This window comes from Crocodylus siamensis, chromosome 15 (genome assembly GCF_052110815.1).
Source record: "Crocodylus siamensis isolate JL-2025a chromosome 15, ASM5211081v1, whole genome shotgun sequence".
Lineage (NCBI taxonomy): Eukaryota > Metazoa > Chordata > Crocodylia > Crocodylidae > Crocodylus > Crocodylus siamensis.
The window spans coordinates 8,500,428-8,516,628 of NC_143409.1; the positions used below are offsets into that span (position 1 = coordinate 8,500,428).

General features: G+C 46.7%; 1 protein-coding gene across 3 annotated transcripts in view; it reads right to left on the bottom strand.

Moving 5' to 3' along the window:
• PGPEP1L (pyroglutamyl-peptidase I like) overlaps positions 1-16,201 on the bottom strand; it is a 53,874-nt gene that overhangs the window by 5,278 nt on the left and 32,395 nt on the right. For all 3 annotated transcript variants that reach the window (XM_090029487.1, XM_090029488.1, XM_090029486.1), the window contains 2 exons: positions 1,298-1,414; positions 395-624 (listed from right to left, as the gene is read on the bottom strand). In XM_090029487.1, the coding sequence (XP_089885613.1) occupies positions 395-624; positions 1,298-1,414 (347 nt within the window). The remainder of the gene's footprint in view (positions 1-394; positions 625-1,297; positions 1,415-16,201) is intronic.

The following is a 16,201-nucleotide window of genomic DNA, read 5'->3' on the forward strand; positions in this document are numbered from 1 at the left end:
TGTAAAAGTTTTAATTTAATTTGTCTGCTTGGTCCTCTGCTGGGTAGTCTTCTCCCTCAGTTTGGACACTGAAAGAAGATTTCTAGTCTACTTTCTAGTTCTGTTTCTGTACAAACAGTGCCATGAAGTTTTGACTCTGTTAGAGAATGCTTTGAGTGAAGATTAGTTTTTACTGGAAGTCGCAGATTCATGGGGAAAAAAATCCCTACTGGCCTTTTCATGAAAGTTTTCTTCTACAACATTTAGATTTTACTTTAGATTTGATGCTAGCATCCTGTTAATTCCTCATAAAGTTGGTCTTTTGTGCTATTAGAAGAAGGAAGTCTGTCCTTTGGGTCTTGAAGGTGAAATGAGTCCTCATGCTTCATGTGACCTCTTAACCCACCTTACTTACCCTCCTGCATCTCGGGAGAAGAGGATGTCAATCCCTTCCACAGCTACAGTTTTCCAGAGAGTTTTCATATCAATTGTAGAGTCAATCCGCTCTGGGCCATCTAAGAGACAACAGCCATCTTGTGGGCAATACCCACAAACATCCTTTTCTTTGTAGCCTTTGTTCTTCCCACACTGTTCAAGGATGATGATTGCTTTGGAGGAGGAAGCAAGCCCAACGTGAACAGTAAGCTGTTCCCCGCCATAAGAGTAAACGAGAAGAAATTAAAATGAGAACTGTTTTTGTATAAAACACTTTGTTCAGAGTGTCATGCAGCACGTAAAGTATTAGTGCAAAGACAGGGAATTTCCTGCCTATAGGAAACTTAGGTCACCTCTTGTGACAGCAGAACTGGATTCTCATTATTCTGTATTGTCTAGTCAGCTGAGGACTCTGGATTTCACTTTTGTGCATGCAAACAAATATATCTTCTGCACCTGACAGAAGATCTCTCTGCTGTTGTGCTTCCATTACCCAAAAGCTCACCTATTTTGCTCATTAGCAGGTATCTCAAACTGCACCAATTTACAATATACATCTTTAACCTATAGTTAACTCTGCAATCATTGTGCACCAATTTGAGAGTTCAAATTCTGGTATCTCTGGTGGCTCATAGAAGCTATACTGATGAAAGGACTTCCACAATGCTCCCAGATACGTGGTTGTCTAGATTTCCTTGTCGTCAGAACAGTTACTGCTTTACTTGCTGTCCCTTCTAGTCACTGAAAAATCCTTTTTCATGTGAAAGGAAGGGTGTTCAGGAGGAAGCTACTTCTTGCTTTTTATAGCTTAAAGAATTGGGTTTTTTCACTCACCCTACTCTTCACTTTTAAGAGAAAAAAACATTCAACTCTAGTTACTCACTAGTGGTTGAAGAGTCATCCAAATCTTCCACACCAGCTCCTTTGTTTTTTGGTAGGACACTGGCAGTTGCACAATTTGAAGATCTATGTCACTGCCAAGGCCCATCTTGGACAGCTCCTGTATACAGAAAGAAAATGGTACAGGTCAAAGCTTCAGGTGTGCTCAAGAGGATGTTACGGAAATTAGACTTTGGCCCAATTCAGAAAGCATACTACAAGGGGCATGAAAAATCCTAACCTAGTGGTATCCAAACGTTGGTCGGTAGAGAGATGTCTGGTCACGCAGAATCGTAGAAAATGAGGGTTGGAAGGACCTCAGGAAAGCAGGACAAGCCCCAACTAGATCAGCCCAGCCCAGCCCAGGCTTTATCTAGGTGGGTCTTAAAAATCTCCAAGGATGAAGACTGCACCACCTGTCTAGATAACATGTTCCAATGTTTTACTACCCTCCTAGTGAAAACATTCTTACTAACATCCAACCTAAACTTCCCTTGCTGCAACTTGAGCCCATTGTTCCTTGTTCTGTCATCTGCCCCCACTGAGAACGGTGCAGCTCCGTCCTCTTTCGAACCTCCCTTCAGGTAGTTGAAGGCTGCTATTAAATCCCCCCCCTCAGTCTTCTCTTCTCCACACTAAATAAGTCCAGTTCCCTCAGCCTCCCCTCGTAAGCCAGATACCCCAGACCCAGAACCATTTTTGTTGCCCTCCACTGGATTCCTTCCAATTTGTCCACATCGGTTCTGTAGTGGGGGGCCCAAAGCTGAACACAGAAGTCCAGACGTGGCCTCACTGGTGCTAAATAAAGGGGAATAATCAGTCACTTCCCTTGACTTGCTGGCAACCCTTCTACCAATGCAACCCAGTATATTGTTAGCCTTCTTGGCAACAAGGGCACACTGTTGGCTTATATTGATCTTATTGTTCACTGTACCACCAGGTCCTTTTCTGAAGAGCTGCTGCCCAGCCCGTCAGCCCCCAGCCTGCACCAGTGCATGGGATTGCTCTGTCCTAAGTGCAGGACTTTGCACTGGTCCTTGTTGAACCTCATGAGATTCCTTTTGGCCCAGTGCTCCAATTTGTCGAGGTCTCTCTGAATCTTAGCCCTACCCTCCAGTGTACCTACTACTCCTCCCAGCTTGGTGTCGTCAGCAGACTTGCTGAGGGTGCGCTCTGTCATCTTCCAGGTCATTGATGACAGCATTGAACAAAACTGGTCCCAGGACGGACTCCTGGGGCCCTCCACTTGATACCAGCTGCCAATTTCACATTGAGCCATTGATTACTACCCTCTGAGCCTGATGCTCTAGCCAGTTTTCTATCCACGTTACAGTCCTTTCATCCAGCCTGTATTTCCTTAGCTTGCCTGCAAGGATGTCGTGGGAGCTCACATCAAAAGCCTTGCTAAAATCAAGGTACACCACATCCACCGAAGCTCCCTCATCCACAGAGCCAGTCACCTCATCATAGAAGGCAATCAGGTTGGTTAGGCATGATTTGCCCTTGGTCAATCCATGCTGATTGTTGCTAATCACCTTTTTCTCCTCCAAGTGCTTAGAAATGGATTCCTTGAGGATCTGCTCCATGATATTTTCCAGGGACTGACATGAGGCTGATTGGTCTGTAGTTCCCCCGATTCTCCTTTTTTCCTTTCTTAAATATGGGCACTGTTTGCCCTTTTCCAGTCATCTGGGATCCATCCTGATCTCCATGAGTTTTTCAAAGGTCTGCAACCACATCAGCCAATTCCCCTAGCCCTTGGGTGCAAACCATCTGGCCCCATGGACTTGTACATGTCCAGTTTTTCTAAATAGTCCCTAACCTGTTCTTTCACCACCGTTGGCTGCTCCCCTCCTCCCCAAACTGTGCTGCCCGGTGCAGTGGTCTGGGAGCTGCCCTTGCTTCTGAGGACTGAGGTGAAAAAGGCACTGAGCACTTCAGCCTTTTCTGCATCCTCTGTCACTAGGTAGCCTCCCCCATTAGTAAGGCGATCCTCTTGTTACCAATATACTTGTAGAAACCGTTCTTGTTCCCCTTCACGTCGCTTGCTAGCTGCAACTCCAGTTGCGCTTTGGTCTTCCTGACTTCGTCCTTGCATGCCCAAGCAATGCTCTTATATTCCTCCCCAGTTGTTTGTCCAAGTTTCCACTTCTTATAAACTTCCTTTTTTGTAATTCAGTTTACTGGAGAGTTCCCTCCTAAGCCAAGCTGGTCTTCTGCCATACCTGCTAGTCTTCCTGTGCATCGGGATGGTTTATTCCTAAACTCTTCTTTGAAATCCAGCCAGGTCTCCTGGACTCCTCTCCCCCTCAGTCTGGCTTCCCAAGGGATCCTGCCCATGAGTTCCCTGAGTTGAGGTCTGCTTTTCTGAAGTCAAGGGTCCTTACTCTGCTGCTCTCCATCCTTCTTTCCTCAGGATCCTGAACTCAGTCACCTCATAGTCACTGCTGCCCAAGTTGCCATCTACTGCCACATTCCCCACCAGTCCTTCCCATGCATGTTATAGCTGTACAGGTTTCCCTCGCTTTATGCTGTACATGTGTTTCTGGAAAATGACACACAACTCAAATTTGCATAAAGGAAACCAACTTTACAACGTAGCAAACAGGGATACGTTCCAAGACCTTGACTGTACTGCACCCAGACCCATTTCTACCAGTTTTACAAGGCAATTTTGGTACTCGCCAACAGCAGACAGTACACACAAACACAACTGCAGCTCCAGAAGCATGGGCACCAGCTGCCCTCAGCAACAGCCCTGGGCAGATTCATAACTCAGCTCTGTACTGATGGGGCCAGACTGGGCCAGGCTGCAGGGACCAGTGCTGTAACCCAACCCCGGCACCCCCACCCAGTTTGGCCCCCCAAATAATCTTTTCCTCCTCTGCCTATCAATCACTCCCACAATGCACTGCACAAAGCAGCTGACTGCGGACTTCTGCCACACCGATCACATAAGAGTGAATTTAACTCGCATATAATAAATTTTTGATATAAAAAGGGTTGTTGCATAAGAGTGAATTCGCATGTTCAGAACCCACATAAGGCAAGGGAAACCCGTATTTGCCAAAGGAATGTTTGATTGTCAGTGGGTGGGGAGTGTCTCGCTCCACTCTCTCTCCGGATGTTTGCATTAAAAAGCAAGTTATAACCATGACACGACGTTCTCTTCCAAAGAGTAGAGGGTTAAACCTGTACTCCTAATAAGATGCATCTTCAAAATTTCCATTCTTATCTAGTCCAATGTTTCTCAACCTGTGAGTTGCAGAAATATATGAAAGAGGTGCGAACAAACTTTAGAAATGGTTCAACAAACTTTAAGTATGGATTCCCCTTTAAAGGAGGAACATGTGGGAAACAGTGGCTTTTCCCTTGCAGGATGGCAGAGTTCCAGCCTGCAAGAGCTGCGCATGCCCACCTGGCCCCACGCACCAACCCCCTGCCCCACACGCTGTGGGGCTACAGCTTGGGAGTGAGGGCCAGAACTGACCATCGAAGTTTACAAGCAGCTCCTGGTACAAAAAACTGTGAGCCACTGATCTAGTCCATCGCCTCCCAAAGCAGCACTGTCCCTTGTAGTTTTCTAGTGCTGCCTTCCCTGAGGAGGGGATGACAGTAGGTAGGATCCTTTCTCTGTCTCCATCTTGATTTTCCTTGCATCAGAGTACTAATCAAATAAATGTGGTTGCATTTTGAATCTGTGGTTTGGCTTATTCCTGGTTTGGTGGTGACCTCAGCAGCACAGAAAAATCCTGCCTACAATGGGCAAATTTTCCTGGTGCAATGAAATACCTCCCTGGTTGCTGGTATGATTTTCTAACTCTAGAAAACTCCATGTAGTCAGGATAGGATAGAGTTTCCCCATGCCTTATCTATTAAAGACCCAAGCCCCATCAGTAGACCTTTCTCTGAAAACTTTGGTTTCCACCCCTGATGTTGGGGTGAAAGGGAGTAATGGCACTGCCCTAAAGAAACAATTGATGGGGAGGTCTGCCCGCCACCCTTGAAAGAGGTAACTTGGGAGTGGGCTTGAAGGGGGGTGTAAAGGGCGGGTCTTGAGGATGATTCTTCAGGAACCCTGGTCAGGAGAGTAGGATTTAAGGGCCAGGGAAGCAGGGGAATGAGTAGTCAGCTGTGAAGCCGAGTGGGAACCTAGGCCTCTGCGCTGGAATGTCACAAGTGGAGTGTGCTTTGTGTCGAGAAGGGAGAGAAATCTGGTGGGATGACACTGGGTCTTGTCATGTGAGATCATGTTTGTGTCACTGACAGAGGCCCATTGTCCCCGCAGTGGTGTAAGGGAGGGAAGGCAGGAGGTCACCAGCATAGGGGTTATATTAGATCAGGAAAAAAAGTTAGGGTACTCTTTATTCTAAAACATTACCACCCTAACAAACCCTTCCTGTTTCTCAGGAAGAGAGCTTGTGTGGATGGGGCCTAGTTGTAAACCATGTTAACTGGGAAATTTGCCCTTGAACACTGGCTTTCTAAATAAACTGTTCCAATTTCCTTGTCGGCGGAAACATTGATTAGCTGTGCTCAATAAACTATCTGACACGAGCAAGGAAACAATGCCTGCAGGGAAGTAAACACATTTGGAGAACACTGCCAGCCTTCTTTCCTCCGGGCACTGACGGTCTTTGAGGGGCCATTGCATCATCTTGCTAAAGAATGCAGTGCTGTGTCTCTGCTTCCAAAATAATAAAACCCGAGCCAGTCCACAATTAGCATTTTATTTTCTGACACATCTTCAATTTTAACGTTTAATGCAACTCTTCCTCTTTGAACTGCATGGCTTTGCATATATGACTGGTAGCCACATTCTTGCAAAACACGGGGACCCAAAATACAGACTGTTAATACTGCTGCTGTTAGTTGAACACTTAAGGCCAAATTCATCTGTAATATTGCTCTCTGTGGAGAAGCCCTGAGAAATGGTTTTGACCCATTGCCTGTGCAGGGTAGAGGAACCCTGGCAAAAGCAAAAAGACCGAAGATTGCATCAGAGACAGAAAAGAAGAGGCAGCTTGCTAGATCCCAGCCATGCCTTATTTAGTGTGTGTTCAATATAATGTCCAGGTGCTTTTATAATGGGCTGGTATCCCACTATGCACAAAACAACAAGATGGTCCCTCTGCCAAGGATCTTGTATCCTAAACTGAAAACTAGAGGCAATGGATAGCGAGAACGAGAAGGCCATGAGCAAGGAAGCAATGACACTGTACCAGACAGTAGGATGGGCTTCAGCACATTTCTGAGCTAACCTCTGTCGCATAGTTTCATAGTTTCTAGGGTTGGAAGGGACCCAAGTAGATCATCTAGTCTGACCCCCTGCCGTGGCAGGAAAGAGTACTGGGGTGAAATGACCCCAGCAAGGTGTGCATCTAGCCTCTTCTTAAAGACCTCCAGGGTAGGAGCCAGCAGCACTTTGCTTGGAAGTTGGTTCTAGATCCTAGCCACCCTGACCATGAAGTAGAACCTCCTGATATCCAGCCTGAATCTACCCTCTACCCACTTGTGACAGTTATTCCTGGTCACTCCTGGTAGTGCTTGGGGGAACAGGGACTCCCCCAATGCCTGCTGGTCCCCCCTGACTAGTTTGTAACAGGCCACAAGATCCCCCCCCTCAGCCTTCTCTTGTGGAGGCTGAATAGGTTCAGGTCCTGTAGCCTCTCCTCATAAGGCCTTCCCTGCTGCCCCCTGATCATGCGAGTGGCCTCCTCTGGATCGTCTCCATGTTGTCCACATCCCTCTTGAAGTGCGGCGCCCAGAACTGGACGCAGTACTCCAGCTGCGGCCTGACCAGTGCCTCATAGGGGAGGAGGAGGATCACCTCCCTGGATCTGCTTGAGATGCATCTGTGGATGCATGACAAGGTACAGTTGGCCTTCCTGACTGCGTCCCCACACTGCCGGCCCATGTTCATCTTGGAGTCAACAATGACTCCAAGATCCTTTTCCGCCTCTGTACTGATGAGAATGGAGTTCCCCCACCTGTAGGTATGGTGCCGGTTGTTCTTCCCCAGGTGCATCACTTTGCACTTGTCAGTGTTGAATCCCATCCTATTCTCATCTGCCCACCCTTGTAACCTGTCTAGGTCTGACTGTAGCCTATTTCTTCCTTCTAGCGTGCCCACATCCCCCCACATCTTAGTGTCATCAGCAAATTTGAACAGGGTGCTTTTTACCCCCTCGTCCAAGTCACTGATGAAGATGTTGAACAGTGCAGGCCTGAGGACTGTGCCCTGGGGGACCCCACTGCCCACATCCCTCCAGGTCAAAAATGACCTGTCTACCACCACTCTCTGGGTGCGGCCCTCCAGCCAGTTGGCGACCCAATTGACTGTGTGGGTGTTGACACCACAGTCCCCCAGTTTCTTAATGAGAACAAGGTGAGAGACAGTGTCGAAGGCCTTCCAAAAGTCCAGGAAGACTATGTCCACTGCTACCCCTGCATCTAATGATTTGGTGATCTGATCATAGAAGGCCACCAGGTTGGTCTGACAGGACCTGCCACTAATGAACCTGTGTTGGTTGCCCCTAAGCATCATCTCCCCTGCTGGCCCCTTGTGGATATGCGCCAGAATAATTTTCTCAAAAAGCTTGCCCAGGATCGAGGTAAGACTAACTGGCCTATAGCTTCCCGGGTCCTCCTTCTTCCCCTTTTTGAAGATGGAAGCCACGCTGGCCCTCTTCCAGTCCTCTGGCACCACACCAGGGCACCACACCAGAGCACCACGACTGCTCGTAAAGCCATGCCAGGGGTCCCGCAATGACCTCAGCCAATTCCCTTAGTACTCTAGGGCAGAGGTCTTCAGGACCAGCTGACTTGAATACATCCAGTCCCTCCAGAAGTTCCCTAACTAGTTCCTCACTAACCCTTGGCCTAGGTGTGCCTCCCCTGAGGCCTGAGAGGGGTTCAGCAGGGGGTGACTGTTCCGGTCCCTGCTTAGGAAAATGGAGGCAAAGAAATCGTTAAATATGTCGGCTTTGCCGTCTGGTGTGATGACCACATTTTTTAATGTGTCCTGCAGGGGCCCCATGTTACCCGGAACCTTCTTTTTACCCCCTATGTATTTAAAAAAGGACTTCTTGTTGTTCTTAATCCGGGAAGCTAGTCCCAGTTCCATCTCTGCCTTGGCCTTCCTGACCGCCCCCCTACATCCCTGAGCAACTGCAGTATAGTCATCCCTGGTGATGGCCCCTCCGTTCCATTGGGTGTATGCCTCCCTTTTTGCTAGGAGACATTCCCGGATGCTTTTGGTGAGCCATGGGGGCTTGTGTGCCCTCCTGCTCCCTTTGATCTGTGTTGGGATTACCTCCCTTTGGGCTTGAAGGATCGTCTCCTTAAGGAGTGACCACTCTCCTTGGACACCTGGCTCCCATCCCCTCTGGGACCTCAGTGCTTCCCCGACTATCTTCCTTAGCTCATTGAAGTCCGCCCTCCTGAAATCTAGGGCTGCTGCCTTGCTGCCGGCCTTTGCTGCCTTGCGCTGGATGGTGAATTCCAGCAGGCGATGATTGCTGTCGCCCAGGTGGTCGAGCACCCGCAGCCCCCGCACCAGGTTGTCTCCCGTGGCCAGCACCAGGTCCAACAAGGCATCTCTCCTGGTGGGGCTGTGCACCTCCTGGGTTAGATGGAGGTCCTGCATTCTGGCTAAGAGCCTACGTGAGCAGCCAGACCTGGCTGACTGCTCTTCCCAGCAGATGTCTGGGAAGTTCAGGTCCCCCATGGCTACCACATCCTTTGACTTCACTACCTCCGTGAGCTGACCTAAGAATTCCTGGTCGAGCTCTTCCCCTTGGTTGGGAGGTCTGTAGTAGACCCCCACCGTTAAGTCTCTTTCCCCTCAACTGCCTTGTATTCTAACCCAAAGCACTTCAGAGTGCCCCTCTTCTGATTCTTTGTTAATTGATGAGGATGGGTATTCCTCCTTAATGTAGAGTGCCACGTCCCCACCTTTCCTTCCTATCCTGTCCCTCCTGTACAGCCTATAGCCCTTGACATTCACTGACCAGTCATGCATTGAGTCCCACCATGTTTCAGTGATCCCCACTATGTCATCTCTGGTTGTCATCCCAAAAGAGAGTTTTGAGGAGGTATTAAAGGAGAATTGAGAGATGGCCACTCCCAAGTCTCAGAGGCAGCTTGAAGCCTGGTGCAAACATGCTGGTTTGAAAATGTAACAAGTGGCATCCTTGGCCAAAGAACGCAGCAGTGTTAGGTAGGATGTTGCCTTGTTTATGAGTTGTGATCACAGTCTAAATTTGCCACAATCCTAGGCTACAGCTCTGTGTAATGACCTAGTCTATGACGGTGGTGACCATACTCATCTAGGAAGAATTTGTGCACTTAAATGCAGTAATCCTAAAACGTGTCCACTTTGGTACTACAAAGTGTCTGCAGCGCTAGAGAACTCCATGTTTTGGAGATGAGGGACTTCTTCTATTCCTATATTTCTAGCAGTTTGTGCTTTGCATGTATTCTGCCTTTAAACAGAAATGACCTGCTGAGGGGTTAGGCGCCCAGTAACTTGCAAGTCTTTAAGAGGGCAATAGTCAATGACCAGAGAATGGGTCAGTTTGTCAACCCTGCTTTCATAAGGACTTGCCTGCACTCAGGGGAAATAGTAGGCATTTAATTTAAACTGATGCAGAGGGTTGTGTAGAAACTTATTTTGTCTTAAACTGTGCATGTTTCAGATGCGTCTAAATTGATAGGAACAGGCGTAGTCTACATGTCTACACAAAGATTTGCACCTGTACAATTAAAGTGGTTTAATTAACAGGGTGTGAGTTTGTGTGAGTGAGGCTTTAAGCGGTATCATTTGTGTGCTTTCTGTAGCAATAACCAACCAACACATTTCCCAGATTTCTCCAAGTATTCCATGACATTATGTTGCCACAGGTCCCATGTGTGGCTGGTTAGAAATTAAGTTGTGGGAGAAAAGAGGTTTTTGGTGGGTATCGATTGATAGAAGGCCAGGCACCAGGCTGAAAGACAATCGAGCTAGACAAAAAGAGAAGAGGCTGGAAACCATCACCCTAAGAGAAATGGAGGAGAAGGGAGTTTTTGGGCAGAGTGCTGGCTAGGAAGAACTTCAAATTTTTGAGCGAAAAAAATAACCTCCTGCTTGATTCCTACAGTGTTCAGGGAAACAGGATGTTGTGTACACACTTAGCAAATAGACAGCATTGCATCAAAGAGAGACTTGACTCCTTCATACATTTCCCCTTCTATCAATCAAGTTTGCAGGTTCCCACATACTGAAACACTGTGCAGGCCAAATGAGCAACAGCATTCAGGCGTGCTCACATACAGCTGGATATTACTGCCTAAGGTCACCATCATTTCACAGGAACTTAAACAATCTGTATCTGCTGACTAGATGCACAGACAAGCGCACACTTTTCATACGCTGTTTTGTAAATCTGATTCAAAGAGCATTGTACTGGGATAAGAAGGAGGAAATATAGAAGTGTCTATGTACCAAAAAGATGCTCCATAAATCCAATAACTACATAAAATAAAGGTGTGGAAAATTGATTTTTTTTTTTTTTTAATTTGCAGATATATTTTCAAACTCCTCACAGCTTTACTGGTAAGTGATACAGAAAGCTTTAAAAAGATGACATTAATATCACTTATAAAATTATTAGCTTGCATTGTTTGGTAGCCTTTTACCTAAGCGTCTTAAGCATTTTGCAAGCATTATTTAAGCTCCACAACACTCGAGAAGTAGATAAATTGTTTTTTCTTCATTTGATAGATGACTAAGTTGAGGCAGAGAGGTTATATGACAATTTGCATGGTAAGTGGTGAAGAGCAAAACTAAACTCCTGGTTTCTAGCCCAAGTAGGAAAACCAGCTGTTACATATAGTTGAGTGTGCCTTTTAATACAGTCAACCTAGCATCATTATGATGAGTGTTGCGCCTTATTATCTAGCTGAGGCACCAATCTTTGGAGTATGTTGTCTATGTAGGTTTGTTCTGGTGTGGTATTTTGCTGTGCTGTTTGAAGGAGGGGCAGGATCAGGTTCCAGAGGTAAAGTAGGGCCGTGAGTTTATAATATGAAGTAAATCGTTTGCCTGATTTACGATTCTGAGGACACCAAGCACTGCTGAACAGACAGCATGTCACTGGCACTGAATATAATGCCCCAAGAGATCCGGGGTAAACGTACCAGTTTGCCTTTCCATAGGAAGCTTTCTGCTCTGCATTTTAAGGGTTAAAAGATGCTCTTGGCAAGGCACTTTCATGCATATTTTAAGAGGGTACTTCAGGTGACCTGACGTTTAATAGTCCTAAAGGAACTTAGAAAGATGGGTTTCTGAAAAAGAAGCAGTCTTTCCAGCACTATGCAGCCATATTAGGGCTTAGAACTGAGTCCAGAAAAATCTCTGAAGCTTTTCTTGATGACCCTGAATTGACAGGATCATCTGTGTCTTCCACCCCTGATTGATCTTTTTCCTTAAGCACAAAAGTGGTACATTTTCTAATGATGAGGACTCTCTGGATGTGCTGCTGATGGGTGCTTTCTGTTGGCATCTGCCTGCACTGAGATGAGAACTTGTACTACTGCAAATATGGCAGCAGTTTCTTTGGGCTGTTTTTATTCTTATGCTACAAAATAGGTAATAACAAAAAGCACGAGTTGCCAGTGGGGAAAGCAAAATCCTAAGATGTGTGTCGATATGGGTAGAGACTGGTAGCAGTTGGAGATTTAAAGTGCCTTATTTCCTTGTGTGATCTGCCTTCTCAGGAGGGCAGGAAATAGGAGTTTAGCTTAGTTGCCCTGAATGGAAAAAGCCCTGCAGTTTTGGCAATAACTTGCTCACAACTTCACGTGCACCTGATGCTTCAAAGCAATGCAAGCAAAAACTGTTGTCAATTAATCCATCCTTGATGGGCTCTGAACTTCAGGCCCTCACCAAGGCACTTGTTTGGGAGACAAAAAAAAAAAAAAAAGAGGAGTTGCCAATGAAGAGAGATTGTTGAGAAGAGGGGAAGGAAGGGGCAGCTGGCACCTTAGGCCTCCTTAAGAAAGCAGGTCCTACAGGGTATCGCCAATGGGAAGGAAGAGAGTACTAACGGATGAGCAGAGCGAGGAGCGCATAGTGGGCTGTGGTGCTTCTGTAAGAACTGGGGCATTTTGCAGTGAAAGGATCGAACTAAAACTCAAGACTTGCAGGGCAGGTGGCACTGCCTGAACCCCACAGGGGCTGGTGCACTGTCCTGAGCTTTTGCACAAGGTCCAGATGACTCGAAAGCAGTAGTGACAAGTCCCAGCTCATTCTGGAAAGACTCTTAGCCTGAACAGATGTGGTGAATAAAGCTTTGGGGCATCAGTGCTTGGTTCTCAGAAATTAGGCATGGGAGGAATGCTTCAGAGCACTTGGTGATCCCTGAAAGAAAACCCAGCCAACTCGGGATCGTTGCTAACCATACTGCTCTTTTTAGCTTACATGGGTAGGCTTCCTGAAGACTATAGGTCAACTAGCTAAAACAAGACACCTAAGCTGTTAATGTATATATAAATGTAAGCCAGTTGGAACAACCCACTGGCCTATCCAAGTTCCTGGGACTTCCTAATGTATGGAATATTTCTCACACTTTTCTGGATTTTGCTACTTTACTGTGAAATCAAAACCCAGGCAGCATCTTCAGTACAAGCATAAATGGATCCTCCACACAGGGTGCTGGAGTGGAAAGAAGAGGATTTGATCTCCACTCTAGACCAGGACTTGCATACGCTCAATCACTTAACAATAGCTAACCCGTTCTATAATGTCCTGGCACAGCAGGCACATGACACAATACTACAAAAACCTCATTTCATCAGTGTGTTCTGGCCTTGGGCAGTTGTGCTTACAGATAAAGAACACATTTTCTTTTTGAGCTGGGTAAGATGATACTGCATCTAAAATTAGGACCAATGGAAATTGGGAGATAACGAGCAAGAGCATTGTCAACTGACAAATATTTGTGGTTTGGGGCACATGTCATGTTGAGGGGTGGGATCCTTTACTGGCTTCCAGGGATGCCTGGAGAATGGAAAGGTACAGTAGAAGTGTTGTTCTGTTTCTGAGTAGCTGACGGGGATTACGTTACCTCCTTCATGACTTCACTGCGCGTCTAATGGACTCCTTCCAAACATTGAGTTACCCTTTCCTTCTGCAAACTTGTTAAGACAAAATTGTGTTTCTGGAGGGGATGTTATCAGGTTTGTTCTTAGCCAGGTTTGGCCAACCCTGACGGTTTCGGTAATCTTGGCTTTGTTGCACTTGATGTTGAGTGAGATCTTCAATAGCTGCTATTACCTCCCCTATTAAGGCTATAATCTTGGAGCAGTGGTCCTGTATCCCTGCCAAATACTGTGCTGCCTACTTTTACCCCGCTGGCTTCTTGTCTGTTCTGAGTTCCAGGTGGACCTGCCAACCTCCCTCCACCTACCTCTGTTCTCATGACCTGGACTCCTCTTGGTTTGTGTAATCTGCATCTCTGTCTTCTCTACAGGTTCTGTCTTCTGGAGCATCCAAGTTGGTCCCTCCACCTCCATCTTGCTTCAGATCTCTTCTTGGTAATCCCCTTCCTATTTTACAATCTTGCCTGTCCATGCAACCCATCAAAGGATATTAATACAGCCCATTTGGAAGCTGCTCTTTCTTTATACAGGAGAAAAATTAAGTGGCAGACATTTTCTGTGCTGGAAATTGCTGGAACAGCGCATAGTCTTAACACAATTCTGTAGCTACTCTGGCTCTTCAAAAGTACATGTTGTAGCCTTAGATCAGCTGGAGAGAGGGAATTTAAAATAGCAACCTTCTTCTGTTGCAAAGAGTGAAGTTTTCCAATATAATAGCAGACTAATCTTTATGATTTAGAATAGAAAAAAAAACCAACCACAGGCCCCGTAAGTACTAAAATTTAAGATAGACTATCTCTTTTTTTCTGTCTAGTAATATCTGACCAGAAAAAAAAAAAAATTAGGTAAGGCCCTACTGGGGTTTCCCTGGTTTAACATCACCAAGGATCCTGGTTTTCTCTGATTTAACTATCCCCCCCCTCCCCTTGCAAATTGTCTGATTTAAAAACCCCAAATCCATTATTAAAATGAGAGAGAGGTATCAGTTGAACACAATGTTTTATTGATCTATTTATAGTTTAAAAGCAATTTGTAAGCCTACCAGTGCCTCAATCACTATAATAAAATAAATTCTAAATACCTATAATATGTTTTGGTATTTGATTCTTGGGCTTTTCATCATGGAAAATCAGAGCTCCTGCTGAGACCAGTCTGTACACCCTGGGAAATTATGTGCACAAAAGTTCAAAATGATGTACCATAAGTTACTTTTTTTACAAATTAAATGTAACAATATTTAATGTGGTACTTTGAGGTAAAGTGGGGCTTGCTGGGGGCCCCGTCTGGTGGGCCTGGGTGGGCTGTGGGTCAGGGCTTGGGGCGGGGGGCCCTGTAGAATGGGTACGAGTGACTGCCAGGACTTTGGGGGGGGGGGGGTTCAAGCTGTGGAGACAGCTAGCAGGATGGGGAGGGGTGTGGGTGGGGGCTGAGGGCGTGGGGAGGTGTCTGCTGGAGGGCCTGCCCCACCCAGTGGCACATGGACCAGGAGCTGTGCGCCATTGGGCCAGGCAGGAAGCTGAACATGAAGGTGTGGAGTTATGCACCGTTGGGCTGTGAGGGCTCCTGCTTGCCTCCATGTGTGGCTTCCCACAGGAGGGCTAGAAGCCCCTCATGGAGGCACAGAGCCCTCCCAGCCCGATGGCATGCAGCTCCCAGTCCATGCACCATTGGGCTGGGTCCATTCCTCCATGTGGGACTTCCAGCACTCCAGTGGGGAAGCCACCCATGGAGGCATGCAGCAGCCCACCTCACCCAACGGCAAGTGGCTCTTGCCTGCAGTGCTGCAAACCCCGTGTGCTGGCCTGGAGCCAGCTAGGTCTAGTCCAAAGATGCGCACCAATAGGCCAGGCCAGCTCCATGCCAGCATGTGTAATCCCTGAGACTTGGAGCACATGCTGCTGGGGGCTCTGTCTGCTGCAGCCCCGAGGGCCTCCTGCCATGTACCACAACCCCCCCCCCAGCCACAACCCCCCAGATACTCCTATACTCACCCCCCCAATCCCACCCCCCTACACACCTTCACAACTCCCTCCACAAACCCCACACTTACCCACTCTTTCACAAACTCCCTCATATACACCCCACCCCCACCCCCAACCATACAAAGTGCATGCATATATTTCTAAAAAGGTTCAAATAAATTTAATAGATTTTTACGGTCAGAAGGGACCTCAGAAGCCCCGCCCCCCTGCCCTGGGCAGGAAAGAGCACTGTGTGGTCCATTGACCCCAGCCAGGTGCTTTGTCTAGTCTCCTCTTAAAGACCTCCAAGGTAGGGGACAGCACCTACGTTAAAAGTGGAACAACAAAGTTCAGATACAAATGTGTATTTAGAACTGCTAGTGCTTTTTTGCCTGTTACTATCTAACAAGAGTAGGAATGACCAACTTCTGCAGGCTACTAGCAAGTTGTTGCAGTAAAGACATTTCTGGTTTCTGTAATGAGGATCCTTTTCTGCATGATGATCCTTTTTCAGTTCACCTCATTTAGCAGATGTCCCCAGAAATAATCTACTTTTTGTGTACTTTTCTTTTACACAGAAAGGGTGGTCTGCTGGCACCTTGTCAAAAGCATGTCCACTTTCTTTTTCAGAGTAAGGTCCCTGCTTTGAAAAATAACTTCAAAATCCTAGAGCAAAATTCACCCTTACAAATATTTCATGCATTTCCATTCTTTGCTCTTTCAACATGTCCTGATTTTTCTTTTCTTCTCTTCTCCCCACCCCACTTTGTTTGTCAACTATATTAAAAAAGGAACCATTTTTG